Here is a 24,543-nt window from a genome sequence, read left to right on the forward strand (position 1 = left end):
CCTAAATTTTTAAAATTATAAATGAAGGATGATCCAAAAGAAAACCATTTACAACTGTTTCTTGGTTTTATCTAAAAGTATGTGTTATAAAATTGATTGTACGTTTCATTCTTGAAAATGTGACCACTTGCTCTCTACGGTCAAAAACCTAAACATTATATTTGGAAACACCACTGATATCGATTATTGAGATATAAAATCACGGAATATGACACGTGCGTTTAGGAATCAATCACTGCCTAATCCCCGGATTATTGTGGGAGAACACTGAGTATGGTGAGCCTAATCCCTCGGGGAGATAGGGGATTGATATCTCAGCGGTATCACTGTGCCGCTCTGATCATTTTAGTCGAGAACACTGATTTTGTTGGCCAGACTGTTTACTCGAGGCTGTTTACTGTGTACTACAGGTGACGTTCAACGGAGGATATCTCAGCGTGTCACTGTTCCACTCTGATATTTTTAGTCGAGAAGACAGTTGGCAACACTGATCATATTTTTTTTAGCCAAGAAGACAGTTGGCAACACTGTTCATATGTTGATGTCAGCGTACTACAGGTGAAGTTCAACGGAGGATATCTGAGCGGCGTCACTGTCCCACTCTGATATTTTTAGTCAAGAAGACAGTTGGCAACACTGTTTATATGTTGATGTCAATGTACTACAGGTGAAGTTCAACGGAGGATATATCAGCGGTGCCACTGGTCGACTCTGATATTTTTAGTCGAGAAAACAGTTGGCAACACTGTTTACATGTTGATGTCAGCGTACTACAGATGAAGTTCAAAGGAAGATGTCTCAGAGGTGTCACTGGCCTACTCTGATGTTTTTAGTCGAGAAGGCAGATAGATAATGTTGGCTAGACTGCTTACATGTTGATGTCAGCGCACTACAGATGAATTTGAAGATAAAATTCTAAAACCATACACTTAACAGTCAATTTTCAAGCCTCAACATTGGTTTCTTTCTTGGTAATGATTATTTTTGCAATAGGGCTTATTGGCATAGCAACAGGTTAATACACCCCAATCAAAAGCCTAAAAGTGCATTCAAACCTACCAAACCAATCTTTAGAATACATATTAAGTTCGAGATTGGGTGGAAGATAGGGCTACAATAACCCTAACTCTGACTCAAATTAAACTCTTCTTTAATTTAATTTTTGTCATTTTCTCTCTGTGTTAGTGTGTGTTAATTCAATCACGTAAAAACTAATGGACCGATTCTTTGCCTCACTGGTCATAAGAACTAAATTTTGGCTTAATTTTTTAGGTTTGTTTTTATTGATCAATTTTTCGGATTTTAATCAATTACAGTAAGATACCACAATTCACTAGATCATAGTTGTGTTGACTGAAAAGCTAAGGACTTTGACTTATTCTCCCTTTAGACTTCACTGTAGGATTTCTCCACACTGGCCGAAAATAGTTCAATTGTCACTGAAACCGTTGCAGCCAATAAAATATTGGAGAGAAATTTCAAAGGTACTTATAAAAACAATTTCACTGTACGACGTCAGGACCCTATCTGTAAACTTAAATCTAAAATGCATCAAAAGATTGGAATAGCTTTCAGTGACTATCACTTATCTCAGTATTTTTTGGAATGGCATTTAAAAAGAGTATACTTATGGTGACCATGTTTTTTAAAATTAAATCGTATTCAAAGCCGCTGTTAACTGCTAGTAATAAGTATAAAGCTATTATGAGTGAAAGCCATCGGAGTATACCATAGCAAAAGTCTGTTTTAGACTCCATTCAAAAGCCTGAAAGTGGATAAACCCCAGAAAACCAATCATTAGAAGAATAATTAAATATCAAGCCAAGAAAAGACTGCCCAATTGTGTTGCATTTTGTTTTTTTTTCTATATTGCTGCATCGCAGAGCAGTTTTTGAGCTTTCCGCGCCTAATTTAAACTTAAATCCTCTTGATGATCCTAAAATCCTGTTTGACATTCAGTAGGAGCTAACTAGTTGTTTTCTTAATCGGCTTTTCGATCTTTTCGTCCTGATCCGATTTCGATGATAAAGGGGATATCGGTCCAGAAAATGTCGGCTTTTGAGACGGTCCACAGTGCTCTGATTCAAAGACAAATCTTCTTTGTAGAGCTGAATAATTAATACTAAGCTATCATTTAGGATGTGCTTTTATTATTTGAAAAGGCGTTTCGTTTGCTAAACACTGAAGAGAAAAAACCTAGACGTCTTACTGACTGAATTTAGTTAATAGGTTCAGACAACAGAATGCGTTTGTGTTACGCTATATTTTGCTACTTATAATACCAGGTCTGGCCGTTGGATCGCGCTGTTAATAGTTGCTCCGTTGAGACTTAAGGTTAAATTTTTCTTTCAACGTCTCTATATCAACAATAATCAAGAGGTCAATTTGTAGGCTCTATTTATTTGATTAACACTCAATGTTGTGTTTGTACAAGTTATTGTATTCTTTATAGTAAGTTGTTTCCATTCAAATTTTGTCATTTATTAATTTTGGTTTTGTATATAAAAATGCACAGTTGTAAGGTGCAGATTGTAGTTTTGTGTACGGAAATGTCAATTACTCAATAGTCATTGCTGATTGTGTTTAAATCAAATACTAATTATGGCCCGTTGTGTATTTGTATACAAAAATACTCAAGAGATATTTATTTCAGTGTTTCTTTTTTATTTTATTTTTGTCAATTATATATACAATAGCCACAAATGCAATATCCTTATAGCCATTTTGACATTTTATAAAACTAAACAAAATGCCACACATTTCAGTACAAAGGAAAAAATACTTTAAATAAGAATACTAGGCTGAGCAAAAACTGATAAATTAAAATAATACCGTGTACAAGTTCAGACACTTTTTATACCTAACTAAACAAAAGAGTAATATGTATAAACTTAAATACTTAAATCACTTTAAATAGTAAATAAAATATAATTTGTATACGTATATCTCATATATATTTAGGCTAGGCCTAATCTATTTAAAATATATTTCATAATAATCTTAATCAAACTGTATATCGAGCTAGACATCATATTTTTGAAAAATAATTTCTTCTATTTCGCCCTGAAATGTTAATATGATCAATCAATCATATTAACTTAGACCTGTATCAGAATAACCGAAGACCATTGTTGGAATGCAACATTCGCTGAACGAGAGGAATTAATAGTGGACTATAAACAGGGTTTGATTGTAAACAGTGTTGCAGTGCTGGCAGATGAGGGTACTTACGTTCTGCAATATTGGCACTACTGATTGGCTCTGTTAAGTGGGTTTGTATACAGCCGGACTATATTATCGAGTGTACACTTGTCGAGACTCTACCGGTTGGCTAGCCTCACATGGATCTTCAGATTACTTATGTCAACTATCTTCGTCTTTACTTGTTTAGACTAGTAGGCTACTTCTTCACTCTTTCTTGCTGTTACACCACAGTTAGTTTCTTCTACAAAGTTTTTTGTTAGATTGATCTACAATTGCTTTGCAAGGTTTTTAAGGGAGCCTAAATACGCTTTATTTGCCCTATAGGCAAATGTTCGACTCTAGATTTATTTACACAATACTCTAAGTTTTTTTTAAAAAAGAACACAGAAACACGGTTTGAAACATCCTTATACAAACGGGCATATTTTACAAATAGCAAATAAATGTGCTGTACTACTTGCAGAAGTTACAGGATACTTGTAATATACTGAAAGTGTAAGCCTATATAATACTAAATACTATCTTCAACTCTACAATATTTTTTAATATTTCTTATGTAACGATTGTACTATTAGTAAAAATAATATGTTATAAATATAAATATACAAAAATAAACCTTTTAACACTTTTAATGGAATTTATTTGTACAATGTAAAATAACGAATAATGTTAAAATCAACGAATTTAACATCAGGTACTTGTAGGTCAAGTTAAGTGAAGTAAACTGTAAAATGTAAAATGAAGGGAGTGCCGATGGCCGAGCGGTCTAAGACGTCGGACTTTGAGTCTGAGTTAGAGATAGCGCAGGATCGAATCCTGTCTGTGACCCTTGCACTTTTTATCAGTACCATTGACCTTGTATTGTATCGAATCTCCCCCTTATTCTGTTTGATAAGATCCTCGCACTGGCCAGTGGCCCATGAGGACGGGCAGAATAAGGCTCAAAAGGGGATCGGCTTCTCTTAAAAAAAAACATGAAGTAAATTTACTTCATTTACCTTAACCTACAAGTACCTGATAATGAATTCGTTGAGTTCGACATGTACATTGTACAAATAAATTCTATAAAAAGTGTTAAAAGGTTTATTATTGTATATTTATATCAAACACTTTTAGAGCCTACATTTCTAATATGTTATGATTGAATATTAAGTTTTAGTTTTAGGGATAATTCCCCAAATCAATGGCTTAACACATAGCATTGTCACATTTTTTGGTTTTGCCATAGTTAATTACCATTGTACCGAGACTCCCTTTAAAATTAGGTGCTTTCAATTCTTTAATTTAATTTTAGATTAAATAAAGCCCTTTGAGTTAAAACCTAACTCATTTCCAATAAACGTCCAAAGTGTCCTTTTCAGCTTTAAATAAATGTTCAAGCCATAAAAACTTTCCCCTTTTATACACCCTAATTAAGCCAATTCTCCCCGTGGACCAATTAGTAGTTTACTGGTGTGTCTGTCACCGAGCGCCATCACTGTCGGGGCCGACAGACAGGACGTAAACCCTGACAATGTACGGCCTCCGGACTCCGCCCCGCTGACCCTTGGCTCATGGAATGCTGCAGCCCGTTACCGAAATGCAGTCAATGAGCAATGTAGTACCCTACTGCTGCACGTCGATCATAGCCTGCCATACATTTCGCTGGAGCACGATCTGGACTTTCTCTTCCATCTTCTCTCTCTGGTGGAACTTCTAGGTCTGGTGGATTAGGCTATCTAGAGCTAATCTTACATTCGGTCTGAGCACGATTCGTATTTTTCATCCGCATCCTTTCCATATGAGAACCACCAGAAAGGAAGGTCTGGTAGCCTAGGCGACCTGGAAATCATACCATGGTATAAATTTACTGAAGCATAATCATGACCTTCTTCTTTCTCTTCGTCCTGTTACACAGCAACTACAATCTAATAACTTAGAATTACCAGAGGTTCCAAAATTTTGCTGAGGCTAGAGACTGTCTCCGCATCTGCTAGACATGGAAACTACAAGAGACATGCTGTAGACTAACCAGAGGTTCGTAGGTTTAATTGCCTTCGTGAAAGCAGGATCCCGACGTTCTCCTCCAAATCCTTTTGACACGGCAACTGCCAGCGAAGTCTGGTAGACTAGGGGTTTATAATCTGTTTTAGTTTGTGCAAGAGCATGATCCGGAAAGTCTTCACAACCAAACCTTGCTCTGAGTTAATAATTCACGCCCCATATTGGTGGCGTACCACATTTTGTAATGCTGCATAAGATTGAATACTATCAAACTAAGTTTTTAGGTTCACAGTTAAAGGATTCATTTCACTGCAAAACGTGCAATTTTTAAATTTAAATGTAATGATGCGACAAACTCTCTTCGAATCCGTAATTCTGATTTCAAATCCACCTGCAGTACGCTGACATCAACATGTTAACAGTGTGGCCAACATAATCAGTGTTCTCGACTAAAATGATCAGAACGGCACATTTGTACCGCTGAGGTATTCTCCTATATCCTTCGTTTTAGTATGCTGATATTAACATGCAAACAGTGTGGCCAACATAATCAATGTTGGTCACTAAATTTATCAGAGCGTGGTACCTCAATAACAGGTTAAACCTATTTTAATTTAGTAAAGTAGAAATGTACATAAATCGACTCGTTTCGTTCTTTTAAAACCAGTTTACGATTTTTTTATTTTGTGTTTATAAATGAAGAGTTCGCAATGAAGAGTTCAATAAAATACATTAGCGAATCACGTACAGCTGGCTGGTCTTAAGCGACGCCAGAGCTCAGAGCGGAAAATCCCAGAACTATCCGCCATATCACGGCATTGCGATGTCCACTCTATGTTCTCAGTGCTCGCTGCATTCTTGGAGGGGAAGTTATCTATGAACATCAAACTTGACGGCGTGACAAGGCGGTATTCTCAGGTCATACTCTAAAGTGTGTTGACCCCTCCAGACCGCCAGGTCTACCAGTACCACCCACTGCTCATCCTCTATTTATGTTATTGTCACTATCTAAGACCGGTCACCTGATATCGCGTATCAGCATCGCCTGGTCGGCAGGCGCGGGCGGCGTGGCGTGGCCGACAGGCGCGGTCAAATTAGGTACAATACCCAATAACTCGCTCCGTCATGCCACGAACTCAGCCCACTTCTCTATTCTTGGGGGCGGCAGGACATTGGTCTCCTGTTACAGGACCCTTACCCCATCTTCCGAGATCGGTTTCTTCCGAACACCTCATTTAGAGGACATTTTCTGCCTTGAATAAAGTTAAACATGTTTATAAGCATTATTCGGTGTGTAAACAAAGTAACTCTTCAAGTTACCGAAAAAATGTACTTTGAGACCCATCCACTTTTAGGTTTCCAATTCACTTTTTTATTTTCTAAATGATGAGACTAATATGTTATTTGACAAACTGTAACACTGTGCTAAAAAATTAAGTACAATATTATTAAGAAGGATACATCTCTGTGCTCTACGGTTTAACTCTTTCTCGCCAAACTTGTTCAGGTGTTAGATAAACTAAATTAATTGAAGAAGTAATGATTAATATTTGAACACTTTGAGGTTATAACGAACACAATGGTATACGGTAATACCGTCTTGGTTGAAGATGTGAAAGTGAAACTTAGTAAATGAATATTAGACTAAAGAAATAGTTGTAATGTAGTTAGTGACTTCACATCCAATGGAGGATGGTCTACAAGGAGGTGGGGGAAAATTTAACGTAAGCATAGCTCAAGATGTACATTATTTTAAAATTGTTAGACCATCCTCCATTGTATGTGAAGAGTCAATAACTACCTTAAAACTATTTCTTAAGTCCAGTATTAATTTACTAAGTTTAATTTTTACAACTCGAGCCAAAAAAAGAATATTAAACCAACCAGAACAAGACCTACATTGTAAATGTTTCCAAATTTAAACCAGCATATCTTTTTCAGGAGTGAACCCTTTGAGGTTGGATTTCCGGCATTATACTCTACTAATAAATAACTTTAATTTGATGCACAACTCGACCTATCCTTCAATTTAAGATTTCCTTCTGACTCCTTGTAGGTCATCTCCCTGACATGATAAAACAATGGTAGTAACTTTAAAAAGTAGATTTATAGGTGCAGCAATGAGGTACCAAGTTTTATTGCTTCGCCTGCTTGTTACCTGTAATCGTTCTGAAATTATCAAGCCCAAATTTACACACACAAATATACTTTATATATATATATATATATATATATATATATATATATATATATATATATACACATACAAATCAAAGAGTATATATATATCAGAGTTACAATATTATATTTCAAACTGCGTCCTATTTCTATCTTCAACACTATCTCCGCTAACGTCTCAGATCATGCTTTAGCTAATATTAAATTGTTATTCCTATATTACGGAACATAAATGTTGATTACTCCATGATCTCAAAAATGGCTGGTTAAACGATGTCAGACAACGGCACTTCACATAGACACTTCAGTATATAGCCAAATAATCTGATGTTACACGAAGTGCAAGCGGTTGGTGGTGCGATTTTAAATGGGTTTTTGACATGGGTTATCACGAATATTGCGTGCGTCCCGAGATAGCGGAGAAGTTATTAGGACAATGACCCCGTGTTTACTTCTGGTCTATTCATTTCTAAGCTCGGGCCTCCAATCGTAGAGTTGTTTCATTGACAAAACTCTTTCCGTAACTACCGTAGTAATCTCAGTAGTGATGCTGAGTAATGAATCGGTTTAGATACAACTATAGAGAATCCAAACAAGTAATTGGACTCGTCTGTGTTACATGATTGCCCAACGATTTTTATTTTTAATTACATGACTTAATAGTGTATTAGTCACGGGTGTTTGTTACACCTTGACGGGGGAAATGAAGGAAAACAAGGAAGGGCGGAAGAAAAAAGGAAGGGGTAACGACCGACGTGAAGGAAGCACCTGTAAATAGAGGTGTTACGGCTATTCTAAGGGGCTCTATTTGTGGCGGGGACAAGCTGCCAATACCGTGCAAATACCACCTACTACCAGTCCAGCTAACATCTATTGTACTGTAGTCTGTGTCGCTGCCGGCAGCCATTCATCTACAGCTGATATCGCACGGCAGCGTGCTGATAGAGGGTGGCTGGGGTGGGGGTGTTGGCGTGACCGCTTGTGATTGTAACAGTCAGCCCCTCGCGCATGGATTCGTCAATTCTAGGAGATCTTATTACTAAATATTTAATTTTTCGAAAACAATATCTTATTTTAACGTGAATTTGAGCTCCTTTTGGCTGTCCCCTTATTTCATCGTCAACCCTTCCCATCACAACTACATCATGTGTAAAAATCTCGGTTGCTACAAAATGACAATGAAACTACCTTTGATCATAGATTTCACTATATTTTGTACCATGGGTGTCTCTGATGTTGACATAGAGAATTTCCATTTTGGGCTTCTTAATCGCCGACCTCTTCTGAGGAGATTCAGAAGAACATGACTCCAGGTTCCAGAAGTCAACTATGTGACAGCGTCATATTCCAGACGCTGCACAAAGAGAAGGAGCAACTGGAGCTAAACTCAACATTGACAATAAAACAACCCTTCCCACCATAGCTATGTTATGTATGAGATTTTGACTACTTAAAGCTCAATGTGAGATTTAAAATAAAAATTTTAAGCGACGAATTTTAAGCGGCAAGGTCAAAGATAGATTAAATTATTTAAATGGAGAATGCTAAAGAAAATAATATTTAGTTGAGAGTATATTTGAATTTTTTACTAAAGAAATTCAATTTTTATGAAAAATTTGTAACAGTGGAAACTATTATTACGCTTCAGCTATCCGGTGGATGAAAGCAGACAGCAAAAAAAACCTTCTTAGTCTTCCAGTAGAATTTGTCAATCTCCAGCTCATACTGTGTGCGTTTCATGCCGAATCGTAATCAGTATTTTCTTTTTGACATGCTGCTTAGAAAAGCAGCGCCTGGAGAGGTGATGGTGGCAGATTTACTATTAACCGCTTCCTTCTGAAATTTGCGTTTCTCCTTTCCAGAATTTACCCACCAACACGCTACCCCTATTGTGCAATATTGAATTCTGGACGTGCTGCATGACCCTCAAAGTTCTCACTTTAGCAAAGTTGCGAGAGAGGTATCTCTTTGCATCACTTGCTGTAACTATTTCAAATAAACTTTCCTCCATCCAACCCGGAGATTTGTTCCTCGTACTGTCCATACATTAATAATAATTTATGTAGTCTACCAGGTTGTGCTGGCAGTCGGCTGATTTTTCAGGAATGCAGTATACATCTTATAGTATAGATAATAGACGCAATGCCAGACACCGTGACACAAATAGACTAGCGAACTCTAGCGGCATCGCTTTTAGTTACTAGTTGCCAGAATAACCTACCTATTAGCCGACATTTGCGCTATCTTGTTGCAGGTAGACAAACTCACTCGCCTGGAGTGTAACAGTGTCTCAGTTCGTTCTATAGCATATCTTCTCTTTGCATGAGTGTGTTACTAAGTGTCTGAAAAAGATTGAACTGTTACCATACCATTATCGAAATAATAAGCTGTTTCCGGTAGCAATTGTTACATTGCGTGATATAGTTCAAAGTAATAATAATAAGGATAGTTTTGCAATACATCTTGGAAACAATCCTTTATGCCAAAACAGTCTCCGTGACTCGAGGAGCTGATACCCACTCGTACTTTACTAGAGGCGCAACCAACTACACCTTGCCGATTCACTGCCGCACAATCTTTCTAAAGAAACCCTTTAAAGTGGAGGCGGATTTACAAACAACCTACCATAGGAACTCAAGACCATCCATGATCTCCAGAATAATAGAAAGGCAAAAACTAGATGGCTACAACAAGACCACCCCTTCTATAGCATTGAAAAGATCATGAGATAGGGAGGTTATACACATGATGTTTATAAAATAAAGAATTTTCTGATTTTTGATAAGAAAAGTTGGAGGAAAGACGTAATAAATTATAAATTCAAACACTCCAAAATGCAAGGAGGAAAAATAATAAAAACTTATTGTTAATATTAATTTCAGTTTGAAAATATGTCAGCTAACAATGCAGTTCGGATAATTTTACTTCACGAATTATGTTTGTTTTCCTTGTAGTTTTGTCCGTTTTTTAAAATACCCGTAAAAGGTTGGACTGGTATGAAATCTATGGCAATTATGTGTAGTAATTGGATTCTTTATTTTTATATTTTATTTTACTACTACTATTTATATTTAACTAATAAAAAATAACAGTGATGGTTTAAAAACCGTGTATACACAATTTAGCACGCTTGGAAATAGAGGTCATACATTTTCCCAACTGATTATGCATGTACAGTAGTTCTATGAATTATATATTATATTATACAGGGTGTTAATAAAGTCTCGCACGGACTTGATAAATCCCGAAATATTTAAGGTTAAAGCAATAAAACTTGCTACGTCATTACTGCACCTATAAATCTACTTATGAAGTAACAACCATTTTTGTGTTATTTTGAGGGATGGCCTGTAAGAAGTCAAAAAGAATCTTAAACGAGAGCATAGGTCGAGTAGTACAAAAAATTAAAGATCTTTTTTCGTATAGTACAATGCCGAAAATCCGACCTCAAAAGGTTTAGGCCCTACTCTTTAAAAAGTTACGCTGGTTTAAAGTTTGAAACATTTACAATATATCTCTTTTTGTCTGAAGTTATGAAAGTTAAACTCAGTAAATTAATACTGGACTTACAAAAAATTTTGTTAGTAGTTGGTGACTCTTCACAACCAGTGGAGGATAGTCTACAAAAGGTTTGGTAAAACATTTAACGTAAGCATATAGCATGTATAGTGTAATATAAATACCACTAAATATAATGCGTACATCTTGTTATGACAACCAGTCTTGTAAGAAATGTGCCTTACTTTCGTAGCACTTTAAAAATGTCTTTTACTTATTTTCATTGGCCATATCTACAACATAAGCGATGTATTTGAGTGGAATGGTTATGTTGGTAACGACAGCCGCGTGCTTTATCGTTGATTAGGCATTAAAATTAATTATTAGTCGTTGATCTCAGCAATTGGTCCGTGGCTGAGTTTAAGCCAGTTAACTCATGGGAATTAGGTTATACTAATGAAATCATCAAATGCCACTTGTCAAGTAATTATAGATTTGTGTAGAGACTGTCAATGCTGTGACAGATTACTGCTTATTTAAAGCACTGATAATTTTAAATAAAACTATTTTAATCGTAAGCTCGAACTAAATGTGACATCAGTAATTTATTACAGTCCACATGGTACGCAGCTGATTTATCAAGGATGCACGATTACAAAAAAAGGACAGAAAGCTGTGATGAATGTTACTTATACGTAGAGCAGTGATAATAGGCTATGAATATATTGCAACAAATATAAATATTAGACTACGTGATATAATAAATTATTTACATAAGTTTAGAAAGTTTATATGTTTAGTCTAACGTTACACGAAGTTTTTTAAAACGTGTCTGAGTTAAGGAAACAGGATTTTTCCGGAAATTTGCCATCGTTCAGTGATAAAACAAATCAGTAATATTACATTTGTAACAAAATTTGTAAATATGTGTTAGGATAGTTATTTACCTGAAGAGGAAATCAGATTGAAGATCTCGAAACGTAGTGTTACTGATTTTTTGTATCACTGAACGATGGCAAATGTCCGGAAAAATCATGTTTCCTTCACAATCCTTCCATCGTCAAAAACAAACTTTTTACAAAGAAGTGTCCATGATTTACGGATGTGTCAACAAAATGTTAAATTTATATAAAAATAATACGTATCTTCCCTAGGCTTTGTCAACTATGTGTGACATTTTCAAATAGAGTCTATAATTCATTCATTATATCAACAAAGAAAGCTGGATACCTATCAAACCAATATAAATCGTGTAGGACCACCTGAAATCACAATGGTATAATTATTATTTATTGCATTAACACAATCACATTTAGATGAAAACCTCGCTCCATAACTCTGTCAACTAAGTCAACAAAAAATATTGCTGAACAGCACTGTAGAACTGAGAGACAAGGATGTGCCAAAAAATGCAGAATACGCGGTATTTGGCGGGAGCAGTGATGATGACGCAGACTGCTCGAGACGCCCTAGCAATCTCTTCGCGCGCAGCTGTCGTTCCGATCAGCTGATTACCGTCTCGTTACAGCCATCTTGATTTACATCTCCACCACTCCGCGCACTATATTACCGCCAAATAAAGCCGGCCAACCTCTCTGATGACAGCAGGTTTAGGTGTAATTTCTTGTGCCGTATTTTTATTGAATATAATGACTTAATAAGGCCCGATTTGGTTTCACCGACACTTTTTTCATCCGACACATTATCCCGATATTTTCGCCATTTAAATAAATTAGCACTTCAGAGCCCATCAAGCTGCCGTAAATTAATCCCATCGATGTATCATTAACTTATAGTCCTGACCGGACACTAATGGCTCCGTTACCGGGCTGAGCGTTAGTGACACACTGTACTCCGCGGATTAGCCCTTCATCCCTGTCGATTATTGGTCTCCCACAGCGTATTTACACCTTGCGCCTCAATTTATCTAGCGATTAAACCGATTGCTTTTGAAAGGTCAGAATGGTAAACCGCTGAGAATGCAATCTCGCGTTGGAATTACTCGCATTAAATACGACTTTGAGCTGTGCAATTTTCTAGAGCATATCTCATTTAGCGTTGCCGAGTTTTTACAAGGAACGCTTTGATCTAATGTACTCGAATCTGTGCGCCACTCAATTTTGACATTAATAAGTAGAAATCATTGAGTGTTTCAGTGAATGCATAACTATTGACTTAATCAGTTCTAATAGTAGTACGGCAGCAATGTCCTATTTTATTTCTGACCGCTTCCTTATTCCAGATTGGACTTGAAACTGATTAAATAAAATAAAAAAAATAGAGCAAGGTTTCATACTCCTTTTTGTAAATCTATATAAATCAAAGAGAACTGTTCACATTTCGTATCGTTGATATTTTCTAACTCAGTAAGACTATGTGATTATTTGTAGAAAACTATGGGCGTCACTGACTTCTATGACAATCAAAGAGGCAGTTTCTATTGGCTGGATTTGTAGGAGCTTCATCAACCCTAATATCCACGTTCATTACCGTAACTATTCGGCTTTACCTAATAGTTCCAAGCTTGGATACACGTGTATGTCAACTGTGTACCCTACGTACAGCTGTTTCCCTGTAAACAGTTGCCGAACACAAACAGGGGGCTAACCTAAACCTTTGTACCCGAACTAGAATACGGCCGTGTCTAATAAAAGTTGGAACAGTTTAAACAATGGACTCAGTTGATAGCTATGAGGATGGGCGGGAAAGGTCTATCAGATAAATAACTAACGTCATCCGATAGCATCGAAACAACGTCAATAAAACGGCTTGAGGTCCATAAATTACTAATCACCTGGTTCTGTAGCTGTGATAGTGATGCGGTCTCATTTATCAGCTGACTAGTTTGCGCGCCCTTTTCGTTCCCCAGGCTGACCAACCTAATGACATTTTTATTGCCATGTGATTTAACCTCGAATTCGCCCACGCTGATTTGACGTAGTGGGCGAAATGATTTGTTATAATCAGTTCATACTAAAGATCAAAAGAACACCTCCCCTAACATATATTCTGTGATATCTGGAGTTATATTGTTATTAATTTTCACACAGTCGGACATAAATTACCGAACTTAATTTCATTTTTATCACTTTAGGCGCGATTTCGGAGATCTGTTTGTTTGTTTTACGGCATTTTTATTGTTATTCTGATTTAAGACTGAATTCACCAACCTTAATTGTTTGCCGTGGGTTTGTGATTTACATATCCTACGACTTAACGATTCGAGATAGCAGATCCGAGTTTGGGAGAGTTTCTCATGGCCTTTGACTCTGATTTTGATAACATCTTAACTTTTGATAACATCTTAACTCATCAAATACTTTGTTTTAAGTGATTTTACCACAATCTTCATGGACACTTGCGTGATATTGGGTTTGTTATATTTTAATTGTTTTTATCACTAAACTTTTGTATTATTCTATTTCATTGTAATTCGACAGCCAGTGTCAAAATTAATACCTATGGAAACTCTTCTTGATGCCATGTTAAGAAGCAATGAACGACGTTATACATTATTGTGAAATTAATTGGTCTTGCTCTACCTTTTGCACAAATTCAAGTTAAAACCAGGATTAGTTCTATTAGATATTCAAAATTATATATTATTTCGTTATACATTTTAGAAACTCCATAAGTTGAAGAAAATAAATGTTTCTTTTCACGATAATAAATTAAATATCCTACTCCTTTCTTTTTGTTTTTTAAACTTAAAAAGACTGATAAACATGTCTCCGTTTTCTTACTAAATTGTGTATTATTTAAATTTTATAGTTGGTTTATTTTAGTTCAATTAATAATAATTGCAATCCCTTGCAAGAATAAAACTCAATTATTAAAAAAAAAATTAAAATAGTGATACCTAGAGGCCAATTCAATCACTCCGCCACATAATTGACTTTTTAGTGGCCAACTGTTCTCCAATCATTGGTTCTGTCTCAGTTATGTTTCAGTTACACTTGTATCAGAATTACTGTATATATTAACTAGCTACTTATCTGATAAGACTAGAAATCATTTATTACACATGAAATATAGCAGTTCAGTATTATCTAATCTTGTTTATGTCACCTTTATGCTGATAACTAGGTTAGCTCACAGCAAGTTGGCCACTTAGCGCCATAATTGGCCCACCTGGTGGCGGTTCCATGGCAGCCAACATAACCTCCTCAGTATGTCGCCAACTGTATCGTGTTATCTCTGGCCTCGCTGACCTTGGGGTACGTAGGTCGGTCGGTAGGTCATTCAGCTGCTGACTAGTACATTCCGGTTAGACGTGTGCATATGTATCTCGTTTTAATATTAACTTAGCAGTCTTTTACTTATTTCATTTTATTTGCTGTATTCCTAAAAAAAGTTTCCGAAACTCAGTACAACGCCGTATAAGCTACAAGCGATAAAACTAGTTTTTCACTTATTATGCCCATTATGCTGTTGAAGAAACCTTCATAAATACACACAGTAGGTAACTGGGTGAATTTTGTGTTGGGGAATTGCAAATTTTACAGTAAATATTGCCTTTATAATAGTTGTATCTAAAATATCAATTTCATTAATTTATCGACACAGTGAGTGATTAACAATAGTGTAATTGTTTTAAAATCGATTAAATTACCCCCGCATAACTCAACGCTAATATTCAATATTCAAACTGATAACATATTATTTGTAGTCACAGTCTTGTAACTGAAATGGGAGAAATAGCTAGTAATTGGAATTAGTTCCATTGAATATGATTTGCGCTTTGTAAGAATGTAATGTTACAATGGATTTACTCTGTTGTTTAGAGTTTCAGTCTTCAACTAAGGCTGAAAAATGACAAAACACAGAAGCGGCTCCTGCTAATGCGCTTATCTAATCAGGGAGTTAAATATTACGGCGCAGGTGATAAGGAAGGTCGGGCGTCCAACCCGGTAACTATTTTGTTGCGTTATAGATAATCATGGTTTCGATATGATTGTGCTTCGTTAATAATAATTGTCTACTTGAATTACTGTTGAGTAAGGACGCGATCCCTCTCCTCTGACCTTGAACTCGTGAGTAAAATAGCGTGGAAATATCAGCTTGTTTTGTTTTGGGTGCATTTTGAGGTTATGTTTTTCTTCGTGAACATTATCTTTCCGAACTGGAAAATATTTAGTTAGCAAAATTGTATTGAGTTAATCAGGTAGTTAAATATTACGCTGCAGGTGATGAGGAAGGTCGTCGTCCAATCCTTTGAATATTCCGATGCATTATCTTAGATAATCACGAATTTTATAAGAATATGATCTTTCATTGGAATTACCTTAGAGTGTGGATGAGCTCTTTCCCCTGTGACCTTGAACTCACCTGTAACACATCGTGAAAATATCGGTTTGTTTTGTTTTGGGTGCGTTTGGAGGTTATGTTTTTCTTCGTGTACATGTTCTTTCCGAAGTGGAAAATAGTATTTAACAATATTATTGGCGTGCGTTTTACAAATAATACCTTGCGCAAACTAAGATTAACTAATGATGTAATTTCAATGAACAACCAATATCAACACGAGATGAGCGTTAAATAATCTAATCTAATCGTATCTTAAATAGTCGCCATTACCGGCGACGTAAGAAGGAAATGAAAGTTTTAGAGATAACCTCGAAACAGCAATTAATAACTTCAGCTTGCCAGACGATTGCGTCTGGGCCACGCCACGTCATGTATTACCGTACATGTAACCGGTCACAAGTTTTACCGCTGTACAGAAGCGCGAATACGTGCGGCCAGTCACGGCGGTGACCTTGGGCGTTATCTGGCAAATTCGCGACTCGAACTGTGTCGTCATCGTCTGCTGAACTTCACTCGTCATACACGTGACCTACTCAGCAATACGAGTACATGAACTGTGACGTCATTCTTCAGTGTCATACTGACGTCATCAGTGTGTGTGATACACGTTTTTTTTAACGTTGTCAACAAAATATTACCTCAGACAGAGATTTTGTAAAATCTCTTTAAAATAAATGCAAGTGAATTTTAAATACGGTGCGTTTTTCTTAGAAACCGTGTCTGTTATCATGTTTTGTACTACCCATATTCCATTCATAACATGACCTTGTTTTTAATTTGTAATGCGTTGATTGGATAAAAAACTTGAACAGTAATTAAAAATTTGTTTAATTGGGTCATAGTTTTTATTTACTTTTGCTTATGCTATTTTAATTCTTGTTTTAATGTGTATTATATTATATTCTTTTCCCTTTCTACGTGCAGCTTCTTATAGGCTGCAAAGATTTTCCGATGTGACTTTCTTCTTGTTCTCGGTTAAGTGACCACCTGACTTTACATCTTTCCACCACCTGTAAATGCCTTACATTAACACGGTCATTTTCACACTCCTTTTTTCAAACCCTCCAACTCTTACACTGTCCTTCAATCACGTCACATACAATATCCTAGAAATATTCAAGGTGGTTCTTAAAGAAGTATTCTTTAAGATTTAACATACTCTAGATTTTCGAAACCGTCTGTCCATAGGCAAAAAACGACGAAATGATCTGTTTAAATAATATCAAACATTAGTTGTAATTATTTCTTAACATTTAAAATCAAATATCACTTTACAATATTATCAGGCTCACCAAAAACTTTAAAGAATTGTAGTTTCTGATAAATTAATTATTAATTAAATATATGTACAAACATATACTTAAAGTATTTTCAGTATTTAGGCAAGAACTTCTTCATTTAGTCTTACGTTGTGCTTCAAGACAAGGTCCCTAAAGCCAGAAATAATATTAAGTTTTTTTGTTGATTACTCTAAGAGGAACTACAGGTATAAAAATAAGATTTATGTGTAATGTTTTATCAAGTTCAAATAAAATAACTAAATAAAAGGGTTCGAAAATGTTACAGTACGTAATTGAGTTACTGCTTCAGAGAGTAAGGTGTTTTTTATTCATTATTCATTCATATCAACCAATAAAGTTCACAGTCTGATAACAATATTTAACTAATATTATATTTATACTGTAGTTTGAGAACATGTTAATAAAAGCCATTGAAAAGATTTTCACTACAGCTATTTTAGTGGTTCTATACTGCTGAAATGTTTATCAAATAAATAGTAACATTTAGAATTGTGTTCAGTTAACGTATGGTACGCATTACGTCTAAATTTCCTTCAATGATGTTCTGTATTCCGATGGCGACGGGGGGGGGGGGGGCACTCTTATAGTTGTAGGCAGGAGCAAAGTGAACTATAAAATTTTATCCTTTTATCGGGGCAAGGTTCAGTTAAGGAGCCTGCGGGCTATCAGTAGCAAAACTGAGGCAGCTGTGTGTGTGAAATAGCAAAATTAATTTTTGAAGGAGCTTCCTTTTCGGTACACGTGAAAATCCGGCAGAATTTTACGAAGTTATTCCTATATTTGAAAATACTTTATTGCTGTCATATCAAATCATTATTATGATTAATTTGTCAAATTTACTATCAGTTTTGTAAACATATCATTATGTTTCATCAAACGTAATTCAATTACTTTATGTACACTGTACAACCTTATGCAGTAATTTATTTGCTATTATTACGTACATTTAAAATTATTCATGGTAAAATAGTTGGCTAAAAAATTCAATTTTTCACTGTAAACAATAATTTCACCACTGTAACCATTTCGACCACTATCTTGGATTAACCTATTTCAAACATTGAAATGGATATTCCGCTAGGGAATAGCGTAAAATTTCCAGTTTTAATCGAACTATACGGTGAGAACCAAATTGTTTACATTTACGAAAATTAAGTTTCTTTCAAAATTACGGATGTAAAATGAAGAGTGAGATTTACCTTACGGAAAAAACTAAGTAATTACCAAAGATCAACTTTTACCTAATAATTGTGAAAAATAAAAAATTTCTTCCAAACGTGTAATTATAAGGATTGAAACTTACCATTTGTACTTATACTTACTGGTTTTATCAGAAACGGTATCGATAACGAATTACTATGTTTATAACAAAACAATCTTGTTTTTTTATCTTAACAATCACTTTATTGATAATCAACTAGCTATCCTGATATATTAATATCCAAAAGATCTATACATGCAAAATATATTTATGATACGAAAATATAAAAACGTGTTTGTTCTGTTTCAGAGGGAATTCGCAGAGGACTGCGTGTTCAACGAGATGATTGAGCAGCATCACTACAATACTTATTCGTCGACAAAGTACTCGAACCACAGACGTACTTTGTACTTGGCACTCAACAGGAAAGGCGTGCCACGCAGGTCAGTCTCAATGTAGGCTATATTTTTTGTCTCAAAGTTTTGGCGATAATTGTAAAAACGTAATATGAGTAGTCAGATACTCGTATAAGTTCTGTAAATGAACATGCCCTCTATGGTTGCTAAATAATAAACCGTCATCTAAAGCGATTAGATTTAGTTATATAATTTCACAAATTTTTTTGCTTTATTATTAAGATAGTTATAACTCATCCGTAGCCGAAAAGTACTAAACTCTATTCATTAACAAAGTTATATTTTGGATAGATCCCTCCAAAGGATGGAAAATTCAAAAAAATCAGTATATAAAATGTTGTATAGACCATAGATAAAGTATCTGTGGTCTCTTAATCTATGAAAGTTTTGCGGGTTTTGTTTTTCTTTTCAGGTAGAGGTTATATAGTAAATCAAAATGCATCACGTAAAATGTAACATAATGTTCCTACTCACCTAGAAAGTAACATCTTTATTCTAGTACAATAATATTTTTTAAAGTAGAGAGATCTCCAAATTACAGGTAAGAAGCTAACAAAAGATGTATCCTATTTCCACTGCCAGAGTCTGTTCACCGCAAGAGACGTGACAACAAACTGGTGAAATCAAGGTCATTGCTACAGCAGGACAAGGCGACTTCATTTCACAGACCACTAACTGTGTGTTTGTGTGTTTCCAGCGTACAGAGCAAGGCGAGTCGCTGCTGTATAAGTTAAACACGCAACTTGTTCCTGCTGAAGATATGGAACAGCTGATTAGGCTGCGCTGTAGCACTACTATCATTAAACCACTTATCTCCTGTATCTCTTCAGGGTTTAGATTTCAGACACTGATGTGCAAGTCAAACACTTCCACACTGATCATGTTCCTTCTGAAGATGTGGAACAGTTAATTAAGACTCTTGACGTTAGTGATCTAACGCAGCAGATCTCTTCCTCGTGCATGTCCCCAGGGAGCAGAATAAAGTCATTCACCACTGTGAGCAAGTGATTGCTGAATCTGTTCCAGTAGAAGAGGTTGAACAACTGACGTACATTCTACTGCTTCAGCACTTCCATCGTCCAATGTAGAGGCTAATTACCTTTTGATGTCCCCAGGAATCAGATCAAGGCAAAGGCCACGGCTTAGCAAATTGAGCACTTACAAGCGCTTGCTGACGCAACCCGTCTCTGCTGAAGAGGTGAAACAGCTGACTTAGATGCTAATGTTTCAGCACTTCCACCAACCAATGTAGAGATTACTTATCTTTTCTCGTCCTTAGAGTTCAGATCAAGGCAAAATCGCCGCTGGGCAAATTTAGCACTTACAAGCGCGTGCTGACGCAACCCGTCTCTGCTGAAGAGGTGGAACAGCTGACGTAGAAATTACTGCTCTAGCACTTCCACCGTCTAATGTAGAGACTACTTATTCTTTGTTGTCCCCAGGGTTCAGATCAAGGCAAAATCGCCGCTGGGAAAATTGAGCACTTACACACGCGTGCTGACGCAACCCGTCCCTGCTGAAGAGGTGGAACAACTGGCGAGGAGGCTACTACTGCTGCACCCAGGGACTCAGCATCACTTGAGGCATCACCAGCTCTGCCCTCCTGCTACCAAGGTTCCTCTCGAGACTGCAGACGTGGAGAGGTGTCGGAAGAGGAAGAAGCGACGGAAACGGCGAAGGTGAGCTCGAAAAAAATAGTTATGTGTTTATTAAAAATTTTTGAGAACAATAAAATCGTGAAGATATATGCTATATCCAAAACGCAGTGTCTGATAAGATACCACAGTTGATAAGAAAATCCCACCCCTTTCCTCCATAAAAACCAAAAAAAGTCTTATTCCCTTGGTTTGAAATAAATATAATATTTACCAATGCCTTTTTGGCTACCTCCCTCTCCCTTGATTGAACGATAAATCGACTAGAAACACTTAACAATTGTATATGATTGTTAACTTAATTAGTTTTACTAAACCACCATTAAGAAATGTATTTTTTTGTAAAGACCTTCAAAACCTAAAATACTGAAATCAATGGAAATTAATATAATTTCATAATTTCAAAGCAACTATATTTATTTTCTATAATTTGTTGTAGTGAAGCTATTATCTTATTAGTTTTTATTTCGAATTGGGCCTGTAAAGGAGTAAGTTTTTGAAAAATATTGCTTATCATAATTTAGTACATGTATTTGTGAATGCATGTGTAGTATTAACCCTTATGTGAGTACCGATTTGTAAATATCCTGAAGTTCTAAAGTTTCGTTCTTTTTTAGAAATCCTGTTTGAACTCTATGGATGATCAACACTAAGGGCAGACTTGTAATCTCTGGTCTGTCCGCAGGTGTCGCGAGGGCGAGGAGGATAACGAGGAGTGCCACAAGGTGAAGGAGGAGGGGAAGCGGAGGATCATCGTGGTGCGAAAGCGGTGTGAGGAGAAGGAGGGGGAGGATAAGGTGAAGTGCCAGCACAAGAAGCTGCATATGATCGGACGGAAGCGGAAGTCGCGGCATGAGATGAAGAGGTTGTTGAGGCACCTGGAGACGCCACGGAACCCGAGGAGCGAGGAGGAAGACGAGGAGGAGGAGGACCCGGACGAAGATCATGAGGAGACGACCATGGAAGAAGACGACCTCACGACTAGCGACCCCCTCCTGGACTCGAACGATAAATAACAGTGTCTCGCTGTATATATGTAGTAGTAAATAGTGAAAAGTGAACTTATGACTGCGATTTTTGTACTCATCATTTGTTAAGCTTAGGTGTAATATTTGTATATAAGTTCGACATCCCGCTTCCCCCTCATGTCCACATTTTGAACATGACGAGTTTCCGGTGTAATACTTTACTACCAATTATGTAGGTTTTGTATGTGAGCAAAAAGGGACGTATCTTTACCTAAGTACTTTTTATTTGACCGAACGAAGTGCCTATAACCGTGCAATCAATTATTTGTGAGATTGAGAGAAGCATGATTAATACAGACTGAAATTAATATTTTAGCAAACATTATTTCGGAATTGTAATAGCAACACAATGAGTAATTTCAACGTTGAAATCAGATGGAGCTAAACAAAATTAACGTCAAGAAATTTTTAGCAGACCAGCTCCCACCTTTTCATACTACGATCAACCTAAAGAATTGTAATATAATTTGTGTTCCTAACCTTATATTACTTTTTGTTTTAACACATAGATAAAAATTATCTTACTTAAAATATAATCAAACTATTATTCAAAATTAACTAACCGCAACTTCAACAAATTAGAAAGATTTTAACGCGTTTAATTATATAAGTCTCTTGTTATTTATGGTTTTAATACGATCCTTTATGCTTATATTTTAATTTGCTATAGATTACAATGTTACATACTTTGAATGAATTTTGAAATGAGATGTATGTTAATTTATCTTCATTGTTTTATATTTGTTTTGATTTATTTTTATTTGACATCACGCGAATTTATAACGTCGATCTTATCTTGTAGATAATGTTCCTTAAACTCTTCGTTATCTTTGACACCAGTGATAATCAAGTAGCAACCAATACTGAAGCGTAGATAGATGTCGTGGAATTTGTAATTTCATACTGACCTGTTCACAGTTCCCTCGATGACCTAGTTCCCTCACTGATGAACTGAACAGCTGAGACTGATCTGAACTGACTCCTTTTGTTCAAAATGTGGACCCAGTATTAGTCCAAGTTACCGCACGATCGTAGTAGCTAGTGTGTGATCAGTACCAGTATTGTCTATAGTGAGTAATGTATAATATACAGCTGACTGTAATAGAGTAATGTATAAATTAACAGCTGACTGCATAGAGCTATGACATAGATGTTATCAGCTGAATCGTCGCGAACTGCCAACTTTATAGGTTAGGGTAAGAGAGTAGCCAACAAATACTTGTTTATTTGTAGAGAAATCACTGTCACGTTTCAAATATTTCCTTCGATTTATTTTTACTTGAATCCACTAAGACCACAAAACAATGATAAATAGTTTTAAATTATCGTTAAAAATTAGTTTACGCTTTACTTTAGCAATATTTTTTTCTCTACATTTAAACACAGCAACAACAGCTTTTTTAATAGAACCTGTTTTTTGCAAAATATATTACTATTTCCGTGTGGAGCACGAAATATTCTTTTGGGTTTAGAATTTCTTAAACTGACTGACCTGATTTAGTGTCTATAAATTTAGCGTGCAGTCATTTATTTTCCATTGTGGCAGTGATTTAGCTACGAAAACCATATACACTTTAAGATCTTATAAACCAAGCTGTCGAGAACCGCCTTAGTGCTATCTAGACAAGTAGATAGGCAACTATTTTTTTAAGCTTATTTATGTGAAACTTGAGTCTCATTTAAACTATATGAAACGTGTATTTATTGACGTAAAATTAGCTTCTCTGTCTCGCTGCCAGAAGGTGATACCAGGTCCCAGTTCTGTTACTATTATAACAGATTTTTGTTACTATCTCCTCGCATAGTGTTACGTCTCAGTTTCAAATTGTTAATATTGTATAAATCACTGTAAAATTCTTGATGTAAATTTATAGAAATCAAAACCTTTACTAATCTGTGCTAACAATTATTGATTTTCGCAATCAAAGAAGCGCTGGAAATATAATACATCTGAGTTTATTTAGTTACTTTAATTTATAATTACATCCAATTTTAGTTCACTTCGTATTTCGTTTATATAGTGTTCATTTATTTTGTATTGCTCAAATGTGTTCTATCGTGTTCGCCCTTCTGTATGTGTATTGTTATTTATTTATTCGATTTGTCTGTCTTGTATTGTATTGTATCGTATTGGGTGTATTATATTTCCCCACCCCCTCTACCTCAGAGCCCATTGTGCCATCTGGAATCTCTGGTCAATTGTTTTCGTAGCTTATCGTTACTTTATTCAGCTACGATCTAAATTTGTACATTTTTCGTAATAACCAGTAAAGTCACAGTCGCCAGCGACTTTTCGTAATCTGGTTGTGTTTTATTTGTCCTGTTTTCAAACGTTTTCAGAGGTAAGTAAGGTTATTGAAGCTGGTGTCACAGCACAATCTGGCAGATGACATACGGATATTGGTATTATTAGTTGCTGATAGCAAGACAAGAAAGGCGGTGTGTAATTGGTTTTCATTTGAAACCATTTTTAAACACCTTTTTTAAGAAAATTTTAGTCAAGACCCTTTTAGAAACCATTTCTGAGCACAGTAAAAATATATCTTTTTTTTATTATTGTGCTTCCGAGCAATAGGAATTTGAAGCAGATTTTAGAATCTTATAATCAGACAAAAAAAACTGTTAAATATAACAATATAAACTTTTATATTACCTACATGGAAGGTAACTAGAGGAAATGACACATTTTCAATTTATCAGAAAGTAATTTCCTTTACAAAAAAGATATTTAAAACGTGCCTTACTCTTAAGTTATCGTTCAAAAATATAATT

General features: G+C 35.8%; 1 protein-coding gene across 1 annotated transcript in view; it reads left to right on the forward strand.

Annotated features, from left to right (window-relative positions):
* Nucleotides 1–24,070, forward strand: part of LOC124359990 (protein let-756) — a 126,484-nt gene extending 102,414 nt beyond the window's left edge. The window contains exons 3-5 of the mRNA XM_046813208.1: nt 18,982–19,115; nt 20,531–20,767; nt 21,429–24,070. Coding sequence (XP_046669164.1) covers nt 18,982–19,115; nt 20,531–20,767; nt 21,429–21,759 — 702 coding nt within the window. The 3' untranslated portion in view covers nt 21,760–24,070. The remainder of the gene's footprint in view (nt 1–18,981; nt 19,116–20,530; nt 20,768–21,428) is intronic.
* The last annotated feature ends 473 nt before the right edge of the window (nt 24,071–24,543 follow it).

This window comes from Homalodisca vitripennis, chromosome 4 (assembly GCF_021130785.1).
Source record: "Homalodisca vitripennis isolate AUS2020 chromosome 4, UT_GWSS_2.1, whole genome shotgun sequence".
NCBI classification, from domain to species: domain Eukaryota; kingdom Metazoa; phylum Arthropoda; class Insecta; order Hemiptera; family Cicadellidae; genus Homalodisca; species Homalodisca vitripennis.